The 24,776-nt window shown below is 51.5% G+C and overlaps 2 protein-coding genes across 5 annotated transcripts in view; one reads left to right on the forward strand and one right to left on the reverse strand.

Moving 5' to 3' along the window:
• The first annotated feature begins 209 nt into the window (after positions 1-209).
• Positions 210-17,655, forward strand: ETFA (electron transfer flavoprotein subunit alpha). The gene is made up of 12 exons (XM_077317466.1): positions 210-434; positions 3,261-3,404; positions 3,718-3,799; positions 3,885-3,967; positions 4,323-4,422; positions 6,460-6,570; positions 7,224-7,325; positions 7,608-7,676; positions 8,606-8,688; positions 11,233-11,298; positions 15,279-15,359; positions 17,380-17,655. The coding sequence occupies exons 1-12, from the start codon at positions 240-242 to the stop codon at positions 17,413-17,415; spliced, it is 1,152 nt and encodes a 383-aa protein (XP_077173581.1). The 5' UTR covers positions 210-239; the 3' UTR covers positions 17,416-17,655.
• Positions 17,656-21,720: 4,065 nt separating this feature from the next.
• TMEM266 (transmembrane protein 266) overlaps positions 21,721-24,776 on the reverse strand; it is a 57,287-nt gene continuing 54,231 nt past the window's right edge. For all 4 annotated transcript variants that reach the window (XM_077317266.1, XM_077317267.1, XM_077317265.1 and 1 more), the window contains 2 exons: positions 24,082-24,144; positions 21,721-23,081 (listed from right to left, as the gene is read on the reverse strand). In XM_077317266.1, the coding sequence (XP_077173381.1) occupies positions 22,465-23,081; positions 24,082-24,144 (680 nt within the window). In that variant the 3' untranslated portion in view covers positions 21,721-22,464. The remainder of the gene's footprint in view (positions 23,082-24,081; positions 24,145-24,776) is intronic.

Below are 24,776 nucleotides of genomic sequence, written 5' to 3' on the forward strand. Positions count from 1 at the left end.
AGGGGCTTGTGCGGGAAACTGAGGCGCAAACCGCGGGGATCCGGTCACCTTTGGCGGCCACCTTAGCTCCGGCTGTGCCTACCTTGCAGGGCTGCGGTAGTCCCGACTACAACCACGCGAGGTAGGACTTGTCAAAGCCGGCCTCGAAATAGAACACCGCCTCTCTTTTCTGATTGGGCAGCGCCGCCAGCCAATGAGAAGCGCCGCTCGCCACGCAGGCTTCGCTGCCCGCAGTCGTAATGGACGCCTGGAGGAGATCTCGCGAGACCTCCCCGCTGCCGCGCCGCCTTTGCGCCCTTCTCGGCGATCCCGCGGGATTCCACCACCGGCCGCTGTGCGCATGCGTGCCCGGTGGGGCGGCTGGACGGGGCGAAGACGGACGATCGGCCATGCTTCGGGGGTTGCTGCGGGCGCCGCGGCTGCGGCGGACAGTGGTGAGTTCCCGGGCGGGAGGCCGAGGGGGACCCGGCCTCTGCGGCTGTCTGCCTGCTGCGGAAGGGGCGGGGCCACCCCGCGCCCCGCCCCCAAGGCTGCTGCCCCACCCCCCTGCAGTGTAGGCCGCCTGCCCAGTGGGGCCAAGGTCACGCTGACCTCTCTGGGAAGGGGCTGGGCGCGGGTCATGCCCCTTGTGCCTCCCAGGCTGCAGCTTGCAGGCAGGGGCAGCAGCCCAAGAGCGCTTGGCATTGAGTCCGGTGGGTCTGGAGCTGCAGGGCAAAGAAAGCCTGGACCTTGAGTCGTTTGGTTGGCCTTAAAGGTGCCCCCAGACCCCAATTTGGTGGTGGTTTTGCAGGAGAGGCAAGGAGGGGTAGTGCTTGTTATGGTCACAGGCTCTATTTCTCCCTCTACTTGCAAGATGTATGTTTCACTTAGCGGGCAAGGGTGCAAAAGGTTTCGCTTTGCAACATTTCTGTTTTGCTATGCTTGCAGTGTTTATGCTCAGTTTCATTTGCAAGGTTTATGTTTCGCTTTGTTTGCGAGGTTTATGTTTTCCTGCCCCGCCAGGGCCCCCAAGGTGGCTTACGCCGGAAAACAGTGTGAAAATACATTGTCAAACAAGCCAGCGTGAGAGTGTTGGACTGGGGTGTAAGAGACCTGGGTTTGAATCCCTGCTCTCCTACAGAAGACCGCTGGATGACGTTGCGGCAGTCTGATGTTCTCAGCCTGACCTGCCTCGCAGGGTTGTTGTGGGGATAAACATGGGAGAAAATGATGCCCATTGGAGAGAAAGGCAAGGTATAATAATAAAGTAAATAAGATGCATACTCTGCTTTCCTCTCCCCCCATAAAGCCCAAAGCAGCCTGTGTCCTTTTTTTCCTTGCTTCATAACAACCCAGTGATATTCGCTAGGCTGCGAAGGGCCCAAGGTCACCCACTGAGGTTCTGTGGCAAAGCGGGGATTCGAACCTGGGCCTTCCAGGGTGTAGTCTGCAGTTCCACACTGGCTTTCTCCTTTTGCGGTTTGCTGTATCACTTGGTTTTGGGTTACAGTCTTGAGCAGGCCTTGGGAGAGGTGGTGTGCAAGATTCCAAAATAAATAAATATAAGCTTTTTGAGTGTGGCATTGGTGAGGGACAAACTGGGCCTGTGTTGCAAGATGTGATTTTGGCTCCTGGGGGAGCTGGAATTTTCTTCCCCCCCCCCCACTTGTTTGCCAAAGTGGAAAGTCAAAAGTGAGATTGTTTTTTTTTTTAAAAAGGGAACAGTTTAATACGTTTTGCCAGCCACTAGCTCACTGTCGTCCTTCTCCCAATCCTCTTCATTCCTTCCATTGCCAGTCTGGTGTGTGTTGCATTAAGGTCGGTTCCCCGTACCAAGCGCTGGGTTTTCCGTACTGAGAAAGCTCCCCGGATTCTGAGTGGCACCTCGAAAGAATCTGCTGGGAAATGGTTGGGTGGCGTGTAGGAGGCCAAGTCACAAAGTATTGCAGCTAGATTTCCAGTTCAGACATGCACAGCTTTACTCCAGACAAAAACAAATTTAAAACACATCGCTTGTGAGTCGTCTCTTTTGAATTATACCATTTGACTTAAGCGTATGTCCAAAATGTCTGCTCGAACCTCTGCAGGGCTGAAAGCGGAACACATAGCAAGCCAAAGCCATGATCTTGCAAAACGCTCTTTAAATGTTTAACTTTTAACTCTAGAAACAAGCGCGGTACGCCAGGGAAGCAGAGAAGCCCAACTCAGCTATGTATCCTCTCCGCCAGGCCCTAGATTGCCTCCTAAAAAATGTGCTTCCCTTAGCTTGGAAACTTCAGCCTGACTCTTTTCCGAAGTTCCGTGCGTTTTGCCCTACGACAGGGCCATAAATTTCAGCGTGAACATGGGCCCGCTGCCACCAAAGCATGGATTTATTCGCCAGGCGCCGACGGTGGGCCTCCATAACTTTTGCGGGGAATGGTGTCTGAAACATCATCAAAAATACGCTGTTTGAGATATATTAGCCCTAAGCAGTTTGTTACTGGTAATTCACTCCCCCGCGATTTAAAAAAGCTTAAATCATGCAAAGGAGCGTTGCGTGCGTTCAGATCGAACGAGAAGTGTGTCTTACGCCGCTCCAGGCGCACTTACAAGCTGTAGCCTGAACCGCCGTTGCGTGTGACAAATCACCACGGCCACCCTTCGTAAATTGGGACTCCTGATTCCACACAAGCATGGTCCTGGGTCCCGTCAATTGTGCAATGCACCCCTTGCAAACGACACTTGGAAGCGCTGAGCGAGATTTTGCTGTTTGTACAAGATTGTAAGGTGAAATGCGCCGGGCAGGGCAAGTGTGCAGACGTTGGAAGAGGTTCAGACAGTTCTTGGGAGACCCGGGGAGGGATTGCTTAACCCTTAAGCCTTGAGTTAACCGTTAAAAATGGTTTGTTGGTTTTAAGGCTGGCGATCCAGCACTAACCAGGCCCGACCTTGCTTTGCTTCTGAGATCTGATGAGATTGAGCTACCCATGTTAGGACAGAGTATGTAGCTTTAGGTTGGTTGTCGTGTTGGCCCGGAGCAATAGAACAAAGTGTGAGTCCAGGGGCACCTTCGGGACTGACAAAGTTTAGTTCTGGGTATAACCCTTGTTGGACTTAAAGCTGCCCCTGACCTTAAAGCTAACCCTAACATCTCATAAAGCAGGGGTAGTCAAACTGTGGTCCTCCAGAAGTTCATGGACTACAGTTCCCATGGGAATTGTAGCCATGGACATCTGGAGGACCACAGGTTGACTACCCCTGTCATAAAACATCTCCCCATCTTCTCTTATTCCCCAAAGGTCTCGCTCAGGTTTCAGAGTACCCTGGTGATAGCGGAACACACAAACGAGGCTCTGACACCCATCACCTTGAATGCCATCACCGCGGCCAAGCAGGTGGGAGGAGAAATCTCTTGCTTGGTTGCCGGGACCAACTGCGAAAAGGTAAGGCAACGGCCTACGAAGAGCACCTGTGTTTCGATAGTATGAGCATTAATGGCTGAAGAAACTGGATGCGAGAAGCTGAATCCTTCCCGCTGGAGCGTGGTTGAATTTTGAGCTTGGGTTCTGAGGCGGAAGTCAGGTTTGGGTCGCTTGGATGAGCCGATCCTGAACCGGAACCGATTCTGTGTGAATCTCGGTCATTCCTCAGTTGTCCCCTCTCCCCTCTGCTTTTTCGTTTCGGCTCCTCCTCTTAGCTGTGGAGTTCTTTTTCATTGTGTGCAGTTGACTAACGCAGTCCGCTCCCCCCCTGCAGGTAGCTCAGGACCTGAGCCAGGTTCCAGGTGTCTCCAAAGTTCTTCTCGCCCAACATGAGGCCTACAAAGGATTTTTGCCCGGTGAGACCTGTCTCTTTGTTAGCAACTGAGATTCTCTGTAGTTGTTGCTGGAATGTGCCCTGACCGATTTGTCTTGTTCCCCCAGAGGAGTTAACACCGCTGATCCTGGCGGCTCAGACGCAGTTTAATTACTCACACATCTGTGCCGGAGCGTCTGCCTTTGGGAAGGTGAGCAGATGACAGAATTCAGCGCCCCTTAAAACCGGTTATGGGAAGGAGATCAGGCGCTTAGCAGCCCGGATTGACCGGCTGCAGGTCAAGATCTTGCATTCCCAAAAAGGTTTTAGAAGCAGGCCGCTTGGTTGTCTATTCTCTTGCTGTAATAGACTGTGTGCCGGAGACTCATTCAGTGCATAAGGCAGAGGAGAGATGTTTGAACTTCCTGTCGAGGTGTTGATTGGCTGGGGGCTTGTGAGCTCACTTCCTGACTCCGTGTTGATTGGCTGATCTCATTTCCTGATTTCCTCTCTGGGTTCCTGTCCTTTAGATATAATTTTCTTTTTTTTCCCAAAAAAACGTTTAGAGTCTCCTTCCAAGATTGGCAGCCAAGCTCGACGTGGCCCCGGTTTCCGATATAATCGAGATTAAGTCCCCCGACACGTTTGTGAGGACGATCTATGCAGGTGAGCGTTTGTGAGGCGGTCGGCTGTTTCGGCTTAAAGCCCAACAAGGTTTTCGTGGGGTGAGCTTCGTGGTTTTGATTGTTTCCGTCGGGGACAGACAGGTTCATGGCCGGGGTACCTGGTCATCCTGGGCTTTGAGAAATTAAAACAATCGATCTAGAAGCTTATTTAGAAGATTTCCGCCAATCCAGTTTTTGAGTTCATTGAAATGACAATTCCTTACGCTTTATTGCACAGGCCATGCCACACACAGGTGTTGTATTTTGTATTTAGTTTTGCTTCAGTTGGGTAGCTGGGTTGGACTGCCCCGAAAAACCTACTTTCGAGTCCAGTAGCGCCTTGAGAGACCAAAAAGGTTATGTGCTGTCCAGAATTGGAGCTTCTTTCACCTGTCTCGTACCTGGTTGATGGTGTGGAAACAGATTCCCGCCCTGATTAATAGGATCATCCCCTGCACTGGAGGATTGCAGTCCAAAGTCCGGAGAAAACAGAGCCCTTTAAGTAACGGAATCAGCCAGCGTTCCTCCCATGTATTGTGTTTCCGTTAATGCACTCCTGATCAGATTTTGCAAAATGTTCAGCCGCTCCGATGATTCTCTTTATTTAATATGGGTTACATTAGCTCCGATTGCAGCAATCCCCCCAGGTTATTTTTCTTCGTTAGGGAGACGGTGATGCGATTATTAGTAATATTTAATTGACTTTCTCTGATTATTTTCCAGCCCTTGATGTCTGCCCCCCCTCCCCTGCTTGTCTGATCACGTAATTTAATTTCGGACATGAAACCATTAGCTTTTGTTTCTTGATGTTTGGTTGCAGCAGGGGTTTCTTTCCTCCCATTGTCAATGTTTTCCAGACTTTGGGGAGTGATAGATTTCTATTTCTCAGGCAATAATTCCCCTCTTAGAATCATTTTGTCCTTTATAAAAAAATAATCACAGAGTTTCTTGTTTCTTCTCGATTGTTTATACCAACCTGGCTTGTAGAAAGAACCTACAAGTAATACAGAGACTTGAATTGTCCAAGGCTTCCATAGCTGGAACTCTGAGACAGGAAGTGAGATCACAATCCCCAGCCAATCAAAACTCAGTCAGGAAGTGAGATCACAAGTCTCAGCCAATCGACACTCAGTCAGGAAGCGAGATCATAATGCCCAGCCAATCAGAACTGATCAGGAACTCAGATCAGCCAGTCAACCCTGAGTCAGGAAGAGACCTCACAAGCCCCAGCCAATCAACACTGAGTCAGGAAGTTAGAGCATAATGCCCAGCCAATCAATACTAATCAGGAAGTGAGATGAGCCAATCAACACTGAGTCAGGAAGTTAGAGCATAATGCCCAGCCAATCAATACTAATCAGGAAGTGAGATGAGCCAATCAACACTGAGTCAGGAAGTTAGAGCATAATGCCCAGCCAATCAATGCTAATCAGGAAGTGAGATGAGCCAATCAACCCTGAATCATGAAGTGAGCTCACAAGGCCCAGCCAATCAACACTGAGTCAGGAAGTTAGAGCAGAATGCCCAGCCAATCAATACTAATCAGGAAGTGAGATCAGCCAATCAACCCTGAGTCATGAAGTGAGCTCACAAGGCCCAGCCAATCAACACTGAGTCAGGAAGTTAGAGCAGAATGCCCAGCCAATCAATACTAATCAGGAAGTGAGATCAGCCAATCAACCCTGAGTCATGAAGTGAGCTCACAAGGCCCAGCCAATCAACACTGAGTCAGGAAGTTAGAGCAGAATGCCCAGCCAATCAATACTAATCAGGAAGTGAGATCAGCCAATTAACACTGAATCAGGAAGTGAGCTCAGCCAACCAACACTGAGTCAGGAAGTGAGATCAGCCAATCAACTCTGAATCGGGAAGTGAGGTTCCTGGCGGCACAGGGATTTGGCCTCACAGTCCAGCAGTCTAGCCACTAAATCACTTCCAGGCTTCTCAAGGTGGCCGTCTAAGCATCAGCCATATAGTCCTTTGCTAGCGTTAGGAGCCAGTGGGTGAAATGGCGGCCCTCACTGTGATCCCCTTGCAGGAAACGCCCTGTGCACCGTGAAGTGTGAAGAGAAGGTGAAAGTGTTCTCTGTCCGGGGCACCTCCTTTGAGGCGGCGTCCCTAAGCGGCGGCAGCGGAAGCTTAGAAAAAGGTGAGTGTTCCGCTGGTGAAGTTGCCTTCCGCTCAAGCCGACAGACATCCTGGTCGAGATGCAGCCTCAACGTTACCCGCTTGGCAAGTTTTAGGGGTTTTCTTTCCTTGCAATGCTCTCCCCCCAAATACGTTGCCAGTGTCCTAGAGTTTTTTTGGCCTTGCTCTAGCACACAGTGTTCTTCGCAGTTCAGGGCTGGGGTCCCTTCATTGATAAGTCATCCCTTGAAGCAGAGCTTCCGCCTGAAATATTGGAAGATTTACTATTAAGAGTTCTGCAGAGCCCCAGTCCTTGGTATTCTGTGGTTGGCTCCGCCTCCCAGGGCCGCCATCTTGAGCTTGCGCGCACCATCCTGAGTCAGAACTCCCAAAATGCCCATGGGCTTGAAAAAGCTAGGGACCCCGAACTATATTTAGAGCTGAAGACAAAATGGGAGCACCGATATAAAAACTGGACATGAAGTCAAACTTCCTTCAGAGCTTTGGATATGAATGATGTTTTCTTCAAAGGCAAATATCAATAAAACAGGCTGGGGGGGGGCAATCAAAATGGAGGTCAATAGAGTATTGAATTTGGGCTCGGACATGATGGCTTTGTACTCTACAGAGTTTTGGAAATATGAATCTCTAAATATTTTTTATGTCTGGAAACAGTCTCGGCTCCTCCGCCCGTCAGCCGGTCCGAATGGATCAAGCAAACCTTGACCAAAAGCGACCGTCCGGAGTTGACCAGCGCCAAGGTTGTTGTGTCGGGGGGTAAGTGGATAAAAACGAGAGGGGGGGGATCATTGGTAAACCGCTAATGCACTCTAATACTCAATACCATTTTTTGTGCTGTCACGCCTTACGATTAACGCTTCCGTTCTGTAATGCCTCGTCGGAGGCCGGGAAATGCGAAAGAATCTAGTTTGTCCTAGCGGCCCGTGTCGCCGTTTCAACAAATACCGCCATTTTCATTGTCCAGTCTTCTACTTGTATATTTTTGATGTTTTCCGATTTCCCCGTCCCACGTCCTGTGTTTCGCGTTTTGTTTTCAAGGACGAGGCTTGAAGAGCGGAGACAATTTCAAGCTACTCTACGACCTTGCCGACCAGCTGCACGCGGCAGGTGAACAGGGTTTTCCTACTGGCTTTCCAAAACATGATCGCGGCATAAGTCTTGGTTATGATACGGGGCGGGGGGGGGGGGTTGCTGTCTGTCCCCTGGGGAGGGGGGTGGACAGATGGCTGGTCTTTAGCGGCGTGAAAATCGACTGAACGCTGCCGTACTTTGTACAAGAGAGGCCTACTGTTGTTGACTTTTTGAAGTGCCAAAGTAGCCTTACATTTTTCACCTTTTCTCCCTGCATTTAATCAAATGTTTATACCTAGAACCATAGTGCCAGCTTTGAATATACCCTATCATGCCCTATTCTTTTCCTGCACCCTGAACTTATATTACCACCTTTTATCTGAAAAGAATTAAGCCAATTATACCCAGGGGAGGGGTGGGGAATTAGTCAGTAAACATTTTACAAAAAAGAAGAGCTGGGCTTCTGTATCCTGGTTTTTACTACCGGAAGGAGTTTCAAATTTGAGACTCCTTCCCTTCCTCCCCCGGCAACAGATACCTGTGAAGCAGATGGGGCTGAGAGAGCTCTGTGAGAACTGCTCTGCAAGAACAGCTCTCGGAGAACTGGGACTGGCTGCAGTGGGGAATCAAACCCAGTTCTCCCGAGTAGAGGCTGCCGCTCTTAACCAACACACCAAGCTGGCTCTCAGAAGCAGTTCTTTGTATCTAAAACACAAAACTCTTTGTGTAAGAAAGTATTAACTTCTCCTGACCAGTACTTTAAAGCGAGATCTGAGTCCAAGAGCAGCTTAAAGACTAACGATATCTTGGGCATAAGATTTCAAGAATCAAAGTTCCCGTTGTCTATCCAGAAAAATCTTGTTGGCCTTAATGGCGCTGCTGGATTCGAATCCAGGTCTTTGACTGCAAACCGACTTGGCTCCCCTCTGAAGCCAGGCTTTAAGGTGGCCTTTTCTCCCTTCCAGTTGGAGCCTCTCGTGCAGCTGTTGACGCAGGCTTTGTCCCCAACGATATGCAAGTCGGACAGACAGGCAAGATTGTGGCACCTGTAAGTACATCAGCAACGTTCACCGAAGCTATGCATTGAAAAACAGCTTAAACCCTTAAAAGAGGCTTCCCTCGGCCTTCCTCAGTGGAGCCATGTGCCGGTCAGGGCTTGAATTTGGACACTGTGCCGAACCACAGTTTGCAGTACGAAGGTTGACAGTGAAAGCCAGAGAAACCTGGCGGTAGCAGCTGCTTTCTCAGACGCTTTGACAAACCGCAGCTTGAGAACCTGCCGTACCCCCCCGGTTTCTGATTGGCTGCTTGATCATGAACCGCGGTTTGGTGAACTTAACATGTGATAGCAGAACAACATTGTTCGGGAGGGGGCGCGTGTGCGTGTGTATTGTTTTGCAGCTCCTGTGGGCTGGGTGGGTGACGCCACTTCTTCCTGCTCTGTTGCGTAAGGTGCAGCAGGATCGGCCTTGCAACTCAATTTCAAGATGTCAGTTGTTGCCTTTGAAAGCCCTCTGTGAGTCAGGGGTTGTGTATCCGCAGGGACGAGGCTGTCTCGCGGGACTCCTTGCTCAAAATCTGCCCACGGATCAACACCATAATAGCTAACAGCCTGGGCGTTCCGAAAGATGCCTTCTGGTGCCCCTTTGCTCCAGACAGCTGCAGACATACGCACGGTAAACCGGTGCACGCTCTCGGCCTTCATTCGATTTAAGTAGCTTTCGGATCCGACGAACGGGCGTGGTTCTCTCGGCTGTCGGTTTGGGGGGTGGTGGTGGTAGAATCGAGATGCTGCCCCATCGTCCGATTCTCCCCGACAAGCCCCAGCGTTGAAAAGTGGCTCTCCCGGCCGCAAACTTCAAAGGGCGCTTTTTGTGTGCGCTGTCGGATTTTTCCAGGCCCTTTATCTTTCTCCGCCCGGCTAAAAAGCCGGCGAAAGACCAAGCCCCGGCCCCCTTTCATCCTGCATTATCCGGCGTGGCTTTTAACTCCGAGAGAACTCCTCGGGGGTTGGCGCAGGAACATTAAATTGTACTAAAATATTCATATGAGAGTGCATTTAGCTGAAAGCAATTGACGTGCCGCTCCCTGGAGGGGGGCGGAAAGAAACGCTGCATGGCCCCATCTCAAGCAGACACCCTACGAAGGCTCCTTAAGAGTAGGTCACGTGACCCGGCCGATCAAAGACCCCATAGAAGTTCTTAAAGCGAAAAGGGTCCGCATACGGGTGGGAGGGGGGGGGATGAAGCCGTTCGACCCCGTTGGCCGTTTAGCAGGGAGAACCACTTCCAGGTTGGGCAGTAGATTTCTAGCGGGATTTTTCGGAAAGCGGCCGAAATGGCAGCGTTGCATTAATGGCTCTTGATCGCGTGGGTGTTTCTTATTGCTTAAAAAAAAAAAATGGAAGGGGGAAAAGGAGAAATACCCGGGAAGGTAGGCTTGTTGAGATTTGCACACCTCGAGGTTCTTGGGTTAATGCCTGGCATGGCGCCGTCCATTCAGGCTCGGTGGCTGGTCCCCACGTGGGTCAGAGAGAGGTGGGGCTGGCCGGGAGGGTTGGTTTGGGTCCCATTTCTATTCTCCCCCCGTTTCTTGATGTGCTCTACACACGATCTTTCCAACTGTCCTAAATCCTGCCACGTCAGCGTACGAACGATGAACAAGAGGTGTGTGACTCCCACCCCCACCCCCCGGAAAGCTGCCGACTGGCATTTGATACCCCTTTCTTGGGGCGACAGGCAGATGTCCTCGCACGGACAAACATTAAGACAGATGGTGTGGTAGTCCTTGGCGTTTGAACACAAATGTCCTTATGGCGGGACGGGAATTGCCAGCAAGACGATGCTGACCGACCAAAGACAGCGGTCCAGCGAAAGGCAAAAGAAACCTTTTTAGTACGATCCGTTTAATGACTTCTGTTGGACCTTCGTATTCATTGAACGTCGGTTTTAAAAGTTGTGGACTGCCCTGAGCCCGCTAGCAGAGGCGGAACGGTCAATAAACTGAATAGAACAATAATATTTTTAAAAAAGAGGGAGTAGTTATTGTTTAAATTATTAAGTTAGTTATTTGTACCTCGCCTTTCTCTCCCACGGGGAGCCTCAGTGGCAGAGCCTCTGCTTGACATGCTGAAGGTCTCCGGTTCAATCCTCGGCATCTCCAGTGAAATCTTTCCTCTTATTTTTAGCCTGACGACAACCCTGCGAGGTAGGTCAGGCTGAGAGGCTGTGACTGGCCCAAAGACACCCAGTGAGCTTCCCTGGCAGAGGGGGATACTTCCCTGGGTCTCCCAGATAACCAGTTCAACACTCTATCCAACGCTGGCTTGCAATGTTCCCTATTAGGCTTGTCGAATTAAATTCCCAGACAAGAATTCTGAAAATTCTAGTGGCACCTCTTAAGGCCAACCAAGTTTTATGCAAGGCATAAACCTTTATTTCAAGGCGTAAGCGTGAACAAAACTTGGTTTTTACTCTGCTGCTTCGGACCAACACCCCAAAAGCAGGGTGGTATTAAGGCGCTGTGGAAGAGTTTGGCCTGCAGGGTCGGTTTTCCACACGTACCTTTTCAGCTTTCTAACGTTCTCTTTCAGGAGCTGTATATTGCCGTTGGGATCTCCGGAGCGATCCAACATCTAGCAGGAATGAAAGACAGTAAGGTAAATCGCCTGCGTGTGTGAATGGACTTGCGGCTGCATTTCACTTGCACAGGCGTAGACAGCTTTCAAAGGGGAGCCTCCACATTCAGAGGCACTAAACCTCTGAATCCCAGAGCTAAGAGGCAACATTGGAGGAAGTCCTCGGCCTCTCTGCCCTGTTCTTGGTCCTCCAGAGGAATGGTTTGGACACGGCGTGAGACAGGAGGCTGGACTAGACGGACCAATGAGCTGATCCAGCCTTCTGATTTTCTTACACTGGGACATCGCATTAAGGCAAGGATGTACTCGAAACCAGCTTGTTGCCCAGCTAACCTGCACACTTTCTGTTTCGTTATTGAGACATTTGGTGCAATGCTGATTCTGGCTTCTTGTGATGTATGAATCCAGGTGTGTGGATTAATCACAATTTAACCCTCCCCCCCAAAAAATCTGAAATTTAAGCCTTGACCTTGGCTTGGAGTCGTGGTTAGTGAGGGAGGAAAACTCCTGGTTTGGCCAGGATGCCCCTTTGGTCATGAGTAACCAAAATTACATCTACCCACCGCAGATAGGCAGAATTGCTTTCTCACTGTCGTTTCAACAGGGATCTATAGCAGAAGGGAAGAAAATCCAGCATGAAACATCAAGATGCTTTAATTCACCGGGAAGGGTGGGCTATGAAAAATATTTCAAAAAAGAAAAGCCAGAAGGGACAAAGTGCATACCTGAGGGTGCTTGTGGACAAATTCGGCATGTACTTTCCTTTAACCAGGGCTACCTGTGACTTTTAACAGAAGCCACCCTGGAAGAGACAGTCCGCTTATTGCTTAGAGCAGCCAATTGGGTGTGGCTAAAGCCAAGGACGAATCTCCCTTTTAATTTATTTATTTAGGTGTTTTTTCCCCAGTCGTAAACACGTTGCGGATGTGCAAATAATTTGTTTTTGTTCTCTGTAAATAATCTCACTGGGATTATCCAGAGTGAGTCAATATGATCCAGAAAGGGTGGGGCGTTCAGTAAGTAACGAAATACGATTTGGGGTGTAGAAGCCACCGAAACAACAAGGACGTTGAGATATTTGCTGTTCTGGGAAATTCACTCTAAAACACAATCTGGGAGCATGTTCTTAGCACATACAGGTCTGAAATGCGCCTATTGCAGGAGGCTGGAACCATTTGTTTAAAAAAACACACACGCGCACGGACGCCAATTTATAGCTTCAACGAAACAGCCCAGATCAGAATGCAATATCGTAGTCTTACGTGCATAGATTTCAGAACCTGACACATGAATTCATGCATAAGAATGTGCGATTTGAATTATGGGCCCGCTCCTCCATAAAGTCAAAGACGCACTTGACGTACCGACATTTATTCATTCAAATGGAAACCGATTATAAAATGATGATAAAACTTTAAAGGGCTTAACTCATTAGTAGCTGAGTAGTTTTCAGCAGGCATCTCAAGGAAGGGGGGGGGAACCTGGCACTTTCCCATATAAGCCACTGGAAGACATCTTCTTGATTTTTAAAAGAGAAATTTTTCCCCCCTGGCTCTTCCTCTGGAGGGTGAATTAAAGCAGTTTTTAATCTGGATTTTTTACCCTCCTGCTATGGATCCCTGTTGAAACATGATAGGGAGAAAGCGATTTTGCCCGTTTGCAGTGTGTCGATGCAAAATTGTGCTTTTATTTTCCAACATGGTAGGATTGTAGCCCCTTTCAGGAGTTGCAGCCATGCATACCAAGAGTACATGACGCTCCCCCGTCTGTAGTCGCATGACTAGGGCAGTGTGCGTATTTTCTGTGTGCATTCAGTTTAGCACCGCACAAATGAGAAGCCCAGGAAAATGGGGACTTGGACTGGAAGTTATTAGTTCTGTTTCCCATCTAGACTGGATCTCTTTGGCCCTGCTTACTCACTACCGATGGGAGAAGGACTGTGGCTCAGGGGCAGAGCCTCTACTTGGCAGGCAGGAGGTCCCAGGTTCAATCCCCGGCATCTCCAGTTAAAGGACCAGGCAGGAGGGGATGGGGAAGGCCTTGATCTGGGACCCTGGCTCAGGGGCAGAGCCTCTGCTTGGCAGGCAGGAGGTCCCAGGTTCAATCCCCGGCATCTCCAGTTAAAGGACCAGGCAGGAGGGGATGGGGAAGGCCTTGATCTGGGACCCTGGCTCAGGGGCAGAGCCTCTGCTTGGCAGGCAGGAGGTCCCAGGTTCAATCCCCGGCATCTCCACTTAAAGGACCAGGCAGGAGGGGATGGGAAAGGCCTTGATCTGGGACCCTGGCCCAGGGGCAGAGCCTCTGCTTGGCAGGCAGGAGGTCCCAGGTCCAATCCCCGGCATCTCCAGCTGAAAGGACCAGGCAGGAGGGGATGGGAGAGGCCTTGATCTGGGACCCTGGCTCAGGGGCAGAGCCTCTGCTTGGCAGGCAGAAGGTCCCAGGTTCAATCCCCGGCATCTCCAGTTGAAAGGACCAGGCAGGAGGGGATGGGGAAGGCCTTGATCTGGGACCCTGGCTCAGGGGCAGAGCCTCTGCTTGGCAGGCAGAAGGTCCCAGGTTCAATCCCAGGCATCTCCAGTTAAAGGACCAGGCAGGAGGGGATGGGGAAGGCCTTGATCTGGGACCCTGGCTCAGGGGCAGAGCCTCTGCTTGGCAGGCAGAAGGTCCCAGGTTCAATCCCAGGCATCTCCAGTTAAAGGACCAGGCAGGAGGGGATAGGAAAGGCCTTGATCTGGGACCCTGGCTCAGGGGCAGAGCCTCTGCTTGGCAGGCAGAAGGTCCCAGGTTCAATCCCCGGCATCTCCAGTTGAAAGGACCAGGCAGGAGGGGATGGGGAAGGCCTTGATCTGGGACCCTGGCTCAGGGGCAGAGCCTCTGCTTGGCAGGCAGAAGGTCCCAGGTTCAATCCCAGGCATCTCCAGTTAAAGGACCAGGCAGGAGGGGATGGGGAAGGCCTTGATCTGGGACCCTGGCTCAGGGGCAGAGCCTCTGCTTGGCAGGCAGAAGGTCCCAGGTTCAATCCCAGGCATCTCCAGTTAAAGGACCAGGCAGGAGGGGATAGGAAAGGCCTTGATCTGGGACCCTGGCTCAGGGGCAGAGCCTCTGCTTGGCAGGCAGAAGGTCCCAGGTTCAATCCCCGGCATCTCCAGTTAAAGGACCAGGCAGGAGGGGATGGGGAAGGCCTGGATCTGGGACCCTGGAGAGCAACTGCTAGTCTGAGCAGGCCAAACCGACCTTCATGGAGAGATGGCCTTATTCAGCGTAAGGCAGTTTCACGTGTGACCACGTAAGTCAGTGACAAAATCAGCAACGGAACCAGCTCAGTATTCTGTTTTATGCCAAGACAAGAGTTGGCGGCAGTCTTTTCCTGGTGACAGAGACCCTGCTGCAGCTTTCCCCTCGGTTTAAAATTGTACACTTCTTTTACCAGAGCTTAAACTTTGTTTCCCAGGCAGGGGTGCTATATTTATTCAAACAGGTCAGATTTATGTATATATATATATATTTTTTAAACCTTCACCCGGTAACCATAGCGACAGCCTCCCGAGTGGGGAAACTCTCCCCCCCCCCCAATTGTGCCCACTTAAGGCTGTTTTCAAAAGTGGTCGGTGAAGCTTTCTACAAGTGAAATCTATAATTCATTTGCACTTTTTAGCAAGGTGGAAAACAGGGCTTTGTAGAGAACCCTTCCTGCTTGCTTCTCCTCACACTTGCGGAGTGAGAAATTATTTTCTTTCCCCTTCAAAGATGCATTATTCAGTAAAAATTATAATGTCTGGCCATTAATATTTACAGGCCGATGGCATTCCTGCGGTCTTTAGCTTGCAATATAGATTGTGCTCTCAGGATAGCTCTGGAGATTTTGGGGGTGGACCCTGGGGCTGGCCCGATCCTCAGTAGGGTCAAATGCCAGAGAACCCCTCCCCTCTATAATAGGACACTTTCGTGACTTGGGAGGGAAGCTGCGTCCCGCAGTTCACTTCACTTTATTCCCTTCCCAGACCATAGTGGCCATCAACAAGGACCCCGAAGCGCCGATATTTCAAGTTGCAGATTACGGTTTGGTAGCGGACTTATTTAAGGTGAGTGTTGCGCTGCTGCTTACTCTCAGGCAATCATAAGGACGTGAGAGAAGCCATGTTGGGTCGGGCCAGTGGCTCACCCAGTCCAGCGTGATGTGTCACACAGCGGCCAAAACCCAGGTGCCTTTAAGAGGTCCGCCAGCACGGCCAGGATCTCAGCTCTCCCACTCTTGCTCTCCATGAATCCAGAGCGTCCCTTCCTCAGACATAAGGGAAGCCATGTTGGATTTGGCCAGCGGTGCATCCAGCCCAACACTGTATCGCACAGGGGCCAAAATCCACGGGGCCAGCAGGAGGTCCACCAGTGCAACCAGAACTTCGCTATTGTCCCCTGAGCCCCAAGAATACGGAGCATCCGTACCCAAGACAGAGTGTTCCATCTGTACTTTGTGGCTGAGACTCACCCATGGACCTCTGCTTTGTCCATTTCCCTGATCTCCTCTTGAAGCTGTTTGGGCTTCAACCCGCCACCACTTCCTGCTGCAATCCCTCGGCCCCCGTGAGGAACAGCTTCCTTAGGTGGCATCTAGGGCTCAAGTCTGGTCTGATGAGACTGAGCTAGTAAAGAGACGTGCGGAAGTGGTGGGCCATTGTGTAGCGACCCTGGACTTTCTTGGCAGTCTCCCATACAAGTACTAACCAAGGCCGACCCTGCTTAGCTTCTGAAATCCTGTGAGATCACGCCAGTCTCCCAGCACAGAATGACAACACTTCATGCCGCAGACGGGTTATGTATTTTCCAGAAAACGTTTGCTTCTCTTCTCTTCTCGTCCCCTCCCCTCCCACCTTCCGAGGAGCGTGTAATCTGTGGGGCTGGGCAGGGACGCCCGGTGTATCCACCAAAGGGAGACGGCAGAAACCCTGCCAGCACTTAATGCTCTGCCTCAACTAATGCCTGCTGGCTCGGCAGTAAACACGGGCCTTTTAATAAGGGTGGAGACAAAGCGACATTCGGAAGAAACAACATGTAGACAATTTCCTTGATAAATTTTGTACGACCCGCATTATTTCCACCTAATGGAAATGTAGCCCTGCTGAATAATTGAGCGGCTCTGTTCATCAGCTTGGCGAGTTCAGCGGGGATCGCTCCGAGCGTGGGCAGCCGCCCGCCCCTGGAAAGACAAGGTAACCGATCTCCCGACACGAGCAGCTCGCGAAAAGGTTCCAGGTGTAGCTGAAGCCGCCAGCTGCTCTTCGTGCCTAGCTGTGCTTCGGAGGACGAGGGAGAGTCGCGGGGTGGCAGGACCAGTGTTGCGTTAAGCGGCAGATTGCCCACAGGTGCCAAGTGCTGGCATTGGTCTGCCAACTCCTTCGTTCGGCTCAATCTGTTCTCTTCTCCTGTTTGCAAACGCTGGCAGGGGCTCGTGGGAACTGTAGTCTGCGGACAGCTGGAGAGTCACAGCTTGGCCACTCCTGGCCTTGGCTAACCCAGTCCCTTCTGCTCTGAGAAGCTAAGCAGGGTTTGGCCAGGAAGATTCAGGGTCGCCATGTAGAGGGAGGTAATAGCAAGCCACCTTGGAATATCTCTTGCCCTGAAAATCCTACAACGGGGGTGGCTGAATTGTGGCTCTCCAAATAGTCATGGACTACAGTTCCCGTGAGCCCCTGATGGGAATTTTAGTCCGTGGACATCTGGAGAGCCATAGCTTGGCCACCCCTGCCCTAGAGGGTCACCGTAAGTTGGCTGTGGCCTGGTAGCATGAGACAACATGGTATTGTCAGCTCCTGGAAGCCAAGCAGGGTTGGCCCGGTTAATTCTTGGATGGGAAGACCACTGAGGAGTCCCAGGGTTGGTCTGTAGAAGCAGGCAATGGCCAACCACCTATGAATGTCTCCTGCCCTGAAAATCGCCATGTCAGCTGTGATTTGACGGCCACCCCCAAAGTTCAGCGGTGTCAAGAAGCAGGACTTGGGCGTCCAGCTATTGTTGCTCACAAGCTACATTAACACCCCAAATTTAGGAATGCCATTTTCTTTACAACTAGAGAATTACCTGTTTTTTTCAAAAATGTTTTTTTAGGTGGTTCCTGAGTTGACAGCAGCGTTGAAGAAGTGAAGAACTCAAGCGGCCCTGCCCAGAGAAGAAAAGAAAATGCCGCTAAATTATCTTCCCACCAAACAAAAAAACTAAATAATTTACCGTCTACTCAATTTGCCAACGTCTGTGTTTTGGATGACACCCGGAATGCCTTATAATGTACTGATTTGCTGTCTTTTGGGCTTCTTTGTCAGCAAGACTCGTTTTCCGGAATATTTTTCTAATCCTGTAATAAATTATACAGATGATTTCAGAGTCTCCTGGAAAGCGAACTCATACTCTTGTCAGTTACCTAGAATACAGGGGTAGTCAAACTGCGGCCCTCCAGATGTCCATGGACTACAATTCCCAGGAGCCCTTGCCAGTATTCGCCAGCGAATGCTGGCAAGGGCTCCTGGGAATTGTAGTCCATGAACATCTGGAGGGCCGCAGTTTGACTACCCGACCTAGAAGATGCCGAGCCTTTTAACGGTTCTAACATGGGGCTTCTACAGATGACAAAGGATCTTTGGGGAAGATCATGATGTCTCGTATTCATCAATGGATTAATAGCCAGCAAGCCGTCCTCTGTCACCCCAACCTCTAGGGCAGGGGCTCATGGGGATTGTAGTCCATGGACTACAGGTTGACTACCCCTACTCTAGGGCATGCTCTCCACAGGACACAAGCACCTGCTAGCATTTACTCGGTCCAAACATGAAACTGATAGGTACAGCTTTCAGTCCCTGTTAGCAGTTCACCTGACTTTAGGTAGCCTTTCCTCCTAGGGAAAGGGCTGCAACCCCCCTCCAACTCCTCTCAATTGCCCTCCTTTGTACTCTTTCCAGGCCTGCAATGTCCTTTTTGATCTGGACACAGGGCTCCAAACGAGGCCGCACCAGAGCTCTATCTATACCGCAGCACTCCAATATTGGCCATTTGACTCACTTAGAAACCCAAGTTGAGACTGAGGCCCCATCGCCTCCAGGGCCTCCCCACTCTCATCCAAGATATATTCCGTGCTCGATCTGCACAAGTGTCATGCAGCAAACAGTCCTGCTGCTCTAAGGAGCCCCAGCTAATGCCACGAGAAGAGGAGAAGGAACCCTGGCCCAACCAAGTCCTGCAGTTCAAGGCGGAGAGAGCCAGCGTGGGGCAGTGGTTAAGAGCGGCGGCTTCTGATCTGGCGAGCTGGGTTGGATTCCCTGCTCCCCGATGCGCAACCGGCTGCGTGGAGCTTGGGCTAGTCACAGTCCTGATAGTGCTGGTCTGGCAAAGCAGTTCTCTCAGAACTCTCTCAGTTCCTTCTAACTCACAGGGTGTCTTGTGGGGAGAGGAAGGGAAGGTGACTATAAGCTGCTTCGAGCAGCTTACAGCTCTTCTTTGCTGTGTGCCTGACCCCCACAAGAGAAAGGGAAGAGAGCACACCAGAGGAGGAAACCGCCCCCTCTCCCAATTTACGCTTGACCTGCCATTAGGCGCTAAAGCAGGGGTCCCCACGTGGGGTCCACCTCCACTTCTGCCCCAAAATCCCTCCCAGGGATCTTACTGGGGAATAATCCTGTTCCAGCTCCCGGGGGTGTGAATCATTTATCAGAAAGATTCATCGGGGCCTGGTATGGCCATGCTCAATTCCTTGCAACCCCTCATCAGCTTCCTGCCAACATAACTGTTCTCCTCCTGTACCTCCCCAAGACCTTTCAGCCGTGCGGTTTCTTTTGTCTTCGAAACCTAACCGCCCCAGACAAGCCGTCTCGGAGGCTGCCGGTCTGGTTACAGCGACAACTATTCTCTCTCGCTGGTTATGTCGCCTGCCTAATCGCATCACGATCAGGTTTGAGGCCAGCTACCCGGGCGGGACTAGCATCTCCCGTGACGGGCACCAGCTCTGGCCAATCGTGCAGCACGCAGAGGTGGTGACTTAGCCAGGAGTGCCTTTACTGCTAAATCTGCGTGGCGCTTGGGCGACTGTCAGGCCAGCGAAGCGAGCATCGAGATGGGCATGTCTGCTGCGGGAGCCTGTCGGTCACCCTGCAAAAGGAGCAGAACTGGCTGGTCTTGTCTCTTTGGGCATCGGCTGACTCTATCCCCCCCCCCCCCCGAACGCACTAATAGCGACACGGATAACAGGTTGGTGGCAAGAAGCAGAGTGACCCGGTGTCCTGACATGACTGGAAAAGCAGACTCCCCTTAGCGGCTTTGCGGGAGTATTAAAAATAATAATGCTCCCAGGAGATAGGCTGGAGCGTTCCCTGATATCATCTCCAGCTGCTGGGACTTCGAGCCCATCTGCCCGTCTAGCGTTAGGCTCCCCAGGCCTCTGCTCTGTCTCCGGAGCCTCCTCTGCCTCGCTCTCCGCCCAGTCTGTGACTGAGAAGCAGCCGTTGTTCCCTGGACATTGTCTGGTGCTGCCCCTGAGCCAGGGTCTCAGTCAAAGCCTTCCCCATCCCCTCCTGCCTGGTCCTTGGGAGATGCCGGGGATTGAACCTGGGACCTTCTGCAGGCCAAGCCGAGGCTCTGCCCCTGAGCCATGCCCCCTCCCTACTCATTGCCACACTGTTCAGCTGCCCAGTATTTTGCAGCCAGAACATACAATCCCCAATTTTAAGAACTGGTACCGAAGGGCTAGGCTGCCAGCTTGGAACGGGCACGCAGATAAAGTCATTGCCCATCCGAAGGCTCCTCTCCCACCACGTCACTGCAAACGGTTCCGGCTTGGCCTCCTTCCCACCCTTTCGGGCATCCCAACGATTTGCACCCCACTGGGTTCCAAAACAAATGTTCTGACTTCACTCACCTACGTTGCCAAGAGCTGGCGTCCCGGGAGAGCTGCACTACAGGGCTTTTTTTTCCTGAACGGACCGCTCGGAGATCATCCCTCAGCTGTCTGCAAAGGCTTCCTGTCACAGAGAAATCGAGTGTTATTCAGGGAGGACGGTGAAGTGGCCCATTAAGGAGCAACCGGTATGTCACGCTGCTTTCAGACCTGGCGAGCCGAGGTCTCCAAACTGAAATGAATACCACGGGGGTTGCCTTGCCCTTCTGGCCCCGCTGACACAGGCCACTGATCACCCTTGCTTCCCATCCCCCTGTCCCAATAGCTGTTCCTTTATAGGGTGAGGGTCCTCGACGGGCCTGCCAAGTGTTTTTAGAAAGTGAGGGGGCCAGATAGGGCTCTTCCCCAGGAATGCTTCTGATTGGCTGTGCAGATGTTTAAAAATGTTGCTTTGGCGGCAAAGCACAAAGACCTTCCCTGTGCCACCGAACGTTAAACTGTGGCCGCCATTTTGCAGCTAGCTCCGCCTCCTTTGGCGGCCATTTTGGAACTGTGTGTAGCTTGTCGGCATTCCAAGGCTCAAAAAGGTTGTTGGGGGGGGAGGATTTAGGTCCTGGCCATGGGAGGAAAACCAGCCCTGCCAGATATGTCCTGCTTCAATCGTACAGCGACTCGCAAGACAATCTCGGCTTAAGTGCCAATCAAGGATTCGGAGGCAACCGTGGAAAGGTGCTTGCCGCTGCCCTACGGTAGCTACTGAAACAGCTAAGCCGGATCCAACCCCCAGCATCGCCCGTGGAAAAGGGCCAGGTGGGAGGGGATGTGAAAGATTTCTTACCGAGCCGATGGAGAGCTGCTGCCAGCCTGAGCTGGTAACGTCGTCCTTGGTGGATTGATAGTTGGATTCAGCACGTGCAAATCCCACAGCAGCAATGCTTATGGGACGGAGCACAAAGACATTTGGACCCTGAGTAGGGATTAACATTTAGACAAAGGGTTTACGGTCTTACCTTGCCGGCGAGCAGATATGGACTCATTCACACCGCTGTGTTAGCCGCCTGGTGCATGTTGTCAGTGGTCTGGGCTACACACACACACAAAGGGCACCTAAGGAAAATCTGGTTTGTTAAACATTTAGAACAATTCAACAACAGCTCAGCTGGCTTGTGTCAGGGCCCTCTCCCAATACAGATTTGACGAGGGAGTTTTCCCTTCCTCTCCCCACCATAGACTCCCTCGGAGGTCGGTGGGGCTGAGGGAGCTCTGCGAGAACGGCTCTGTCAGAACAGCTCCTAGAGAATTGTAACTGGCCCAAGGTCACCCAGCTGGCTGCATGCGGAGGAGCGGGGAATCAAACCCGGCTCGCGTAGAGTCCGCTGCTTTTGGCCACGCGACAAAGGCGTGTTTTGGGTGTCTCATGCAACCCAGCTCTACACGGTGACGGAAAAAAACTCAACGCGCCAAGCACACGGAAGCGATGAAAAACTAACCAAATTCAATTGATTAATTACACAACGATAACCTGTAAAGCAAAAAAAGCAGTTACCAGTTAGAAAAATGAGGCGACATTTAGAAATCTCTTTATTTTTTTAAAATTAAAATTGTATCTGTAAAATGTCCGTCCTCACTGTGTTGTCCCGGAGGGGGACGACTTAATGTGTGTGTGTGTCAAAATATTTCTTTTTTTCTCCCCTAAGTTCATGCCCCCAAAAATAAAAAGAGATCACGCTTTTTAATTTATTTGATCTGCATCATTCAAAGTGCTCTTTGAAAAAGTGGCTTTGTTTTTTCCCCACCCCGCTCTCTAGGAAGAGCAAAAATAAGTACCATATTTATACAAAGGGTTGTTGTTGTTGTTTTTTTTAAGCCGTCATGTACAAAGGAAAAACTGTAAGAAACTGTAGAAGGAGAGAAGTATGATCTTCTAATAATCGTACCCTGCTGAAACCTCACCTGATAGAAGATTGTCCAGAGTTCCATAAAAATTGTGGGATTTGGTGTATGATTCCGTTTTTTAAAAAACACGTTACGAATCTATACATCTTTGAGGTCGCCGTTTTAACAGAGGGGTTCCCCAGCCCCTTCACACGGGGCGAAGCCTGATGGCTTCAAACGTCTTGGTTTGTTTGCTTTTTTCGTTTTTTTCTCGTGCTGGCTCTCACAACTCATGCATTTTTTGTTTAAAAAGAAAGTTTACTCAACTCGTTCCAATCCACTCAAGATACCCCCCCGGGGGTGGTTCAGAGGCTTCGAAAAGCTTGCGTGGGTCCCCTCGGGAAGCGTCTCCCGCCCCCGTTTTAGCGGCAAACGGACTATGAATCCGGGATCCGGTTTAGCTTTTGGCCTTTGGATTCCAAAGAGGAGTACTTGTCGTCGATGACCGGTGCGTTCTGCTGGAAGTGGATCACCGGCTTGATCTGAAAGACGCCGAAGCTTTCTTGGTTCTTCTTGTTGTAAATATTGAGGCGGTGTTCCAGCTCGGGGCTGGCTTTGGTCGACCCGGCCGGACTGGGCAGTTTGAGGTTGACCGGGTCCAGCCCTTTGGGCGTCAAGCACGAATCTTCGGACAGTGAGGACAGCAGCTCCTGAACCACGGTGCTGTTCACGCGGTGGGCGGAAGGATCTGCCGGGGGGCGCTTCGCCTCGGGGCGGGTCCTCTCCGAGAGGCAGGACTCGGACGACTCCTCCCGGGTGGTGCTGCAGTCGGTGGAAGAGCCGAACGTCTGGCTGCTGTCGCTCTGCGCTCGGGTGACGGAGCTGTCCGTGGACCTGGAGGCACTGCCGGAGGTGACGCTGGTGGAAGCCCCGCTGCTCCCGCCGATCTTCATCGGCACTTCCGCCGTGAAGAGGTCCGAGGAAATGTTGGGCTGGTGCACGTCGATGGCCGCGGTGGTGATCATGCAGGCGGCCGGTTCGGGAACGCCGCTGTCTGCGTGGGGAAACAGCAGAGGGCGGGGGTGTTAGAAGACGGCTCCCCAACATGGTGCCCCTCCAGAAGTCGGCCACTGCCTGCCTCTCCCTGGCAACCCGGGACTTCCGCTGCCATCGAAGTATTTGCTTCTCAAACCCCAGTCATGGTTTAGAGCAGGGGTGGTCGACCTCTTGCCCTCCAGATGTTCATGGACTAGCGTTTGCTGGCAGGGGCTCATGGGAATTGTAGTCCACGGACATCTGGAGGACCACAGGTTGACTACCCCAGCCTTAGAGCTTTCTCAAGGGTGAAAAAGTCGAGAAAGGCAGCTCTAGAAACCTCTTTTCTTCCTGAACCTGCCCTCACAAGAGACGCGAGGAAGCGCCCTTCACGATGGAGCCCCGGTTAGGAGGCTCTCTTTGGAAATGAAACATGCTGCTTCCTCAAGGGAGTTCTGGCTAAAAATCAGGAAAGTCGTTCTGAGTGCCTGAATTATGGAGGGGGGGGGGGAGAGGAAAGAGACCCAAGCAAAACGGGGAAGAGTGAGCACTCAAGCATGAAATGCACTAGACGGCATGCCCCTTTCAGAACGATACCTGTTGATCCTTCAAAGACTGTATGGGTAGCCCCGGAAGCGGAGCAGGGGGGGCAGGGAGGGGGGAATATCCATTTGAAGAATGACCCGGTGACCACTGCTCTCACGGTGGTCTTCCCCTGTGCCAACTTATTCCATTCTTGGCTCCATCCGTTTAACCCTTCTTAATGGTTCTCTGCGCGAGACCCTCTTACGCTGACTTCTCTCTTCCTCCCTGCGGACAGGCGTTTGTCCGTTTCGGTCAAAGACGTCCGATTAATAAGTGGGCTGCAATTCACAGGCAAGCTCGAGATCTGCGGATTCTAGTTTTCAAGCTCAGGCTTTCCGCAGAGCTCAGCCTGGGACGCCCCAGCGGCCGAGGTTCCCTGTTTGGCCTCGCCCGTGCCAAATGGGCACGGGTGACTTTTTGCCGGCGTGACTTACCGCTGCTGGGCTCGTTGTAGTACTGGCTGATGTAGTTGTTCATGTCGTCTTTGACCATTGCCTCTGCGGACATAAAAACAGACCGTCAAGAGCCACGTAGCCCAATCAGGGATTCTATCTTTTTAGGCAGTTTAGGGTGCCCCGTTTTGGCCTGGATTGCTTTGCTGTTTTTATTGACTCGGGTTGTTTTGCTGCTGTTTTTTTATCAGCACCTCTCTTTCTTGTGCTTTGTAGGGGCTGCCGTTGGCGCTTATTGTCACGAACCGCCTCGGTCCGGTCCGGAGAAGCAGCACACACGTTTTCTGAATTAAACCTTTTCTCAGCGGAGAAACCTACTGCTCCTTTCGCCTGGAAAAGGAGTGGGACGTGACCACAGGGAAGAGGGCTAAAGCCTTGCTCTAAAGGGCGAGGTTCAGGTGTTACGGGAAATATATAGGTTACAGAGGCAGGGCAGGTTACAGACGCACTGGGAGAAGTCCCCCAATGGTAAGAGTGGTTCAAGACTCTATGATCTAGGAGGAAGGGACACTCCCTCGCTGGACAACTTCAGACAGAGGCTGGACTGTCCAGAATGTCCATCTTCAAAAGGGGATTAGAGTCATGGAGGAGAAGTCTATCGAGGGCTGCTAGCCAGGGGCACTGAGAGGAAACTCTATGTTCAGAGGCCCTAAGCCGCTGAATCCCAGAGCCAGGAA

The sequence above is a fragment of the Paroedura picta genome, chromosome 18 (genome assembly GCF_049243985.1).
Source record: "Paroedura picta isolate Pp20150507F chromosome 18, Ppicta_v3.0, whole genome shotgun sequence".
In the NCBI taxonomy this organism is placed as follows: domain Eukaryota; kingdom Metazoa; phylum Chordata; class Lepidosauria; order Squamata; family Gekkonidae; genus Paroedura; species Paroedura picta.

What these genes read in the sequence shown, in the direction of transcription:
- ETFA (XM_077317466.1), top strand. Translation starts at nt 240, where the DNA reads ATGGACGCCTGGAGGAGATCTCGCGAGACCTCCCCGCTGCCGCGCCGC. An exon ending in CGCGGCTGCGGCGGACAGTG is followed by an intron (nt 435 to 3,260) that starts GTGAGTTCCCGG and finishes TATTCCCCAAAG; the next exon opens with GTCTCGCTCAGGTTTCAGAG. An exon ending in CTACAAAGGATTTTTGCCCG is followed by an intron (nt 3,800 to 3,884) that starts GTGAGACCTGTC and finishes TTGTTCCCCCAG; the next exon opens with AGGAGTTAACACCGCTGATC.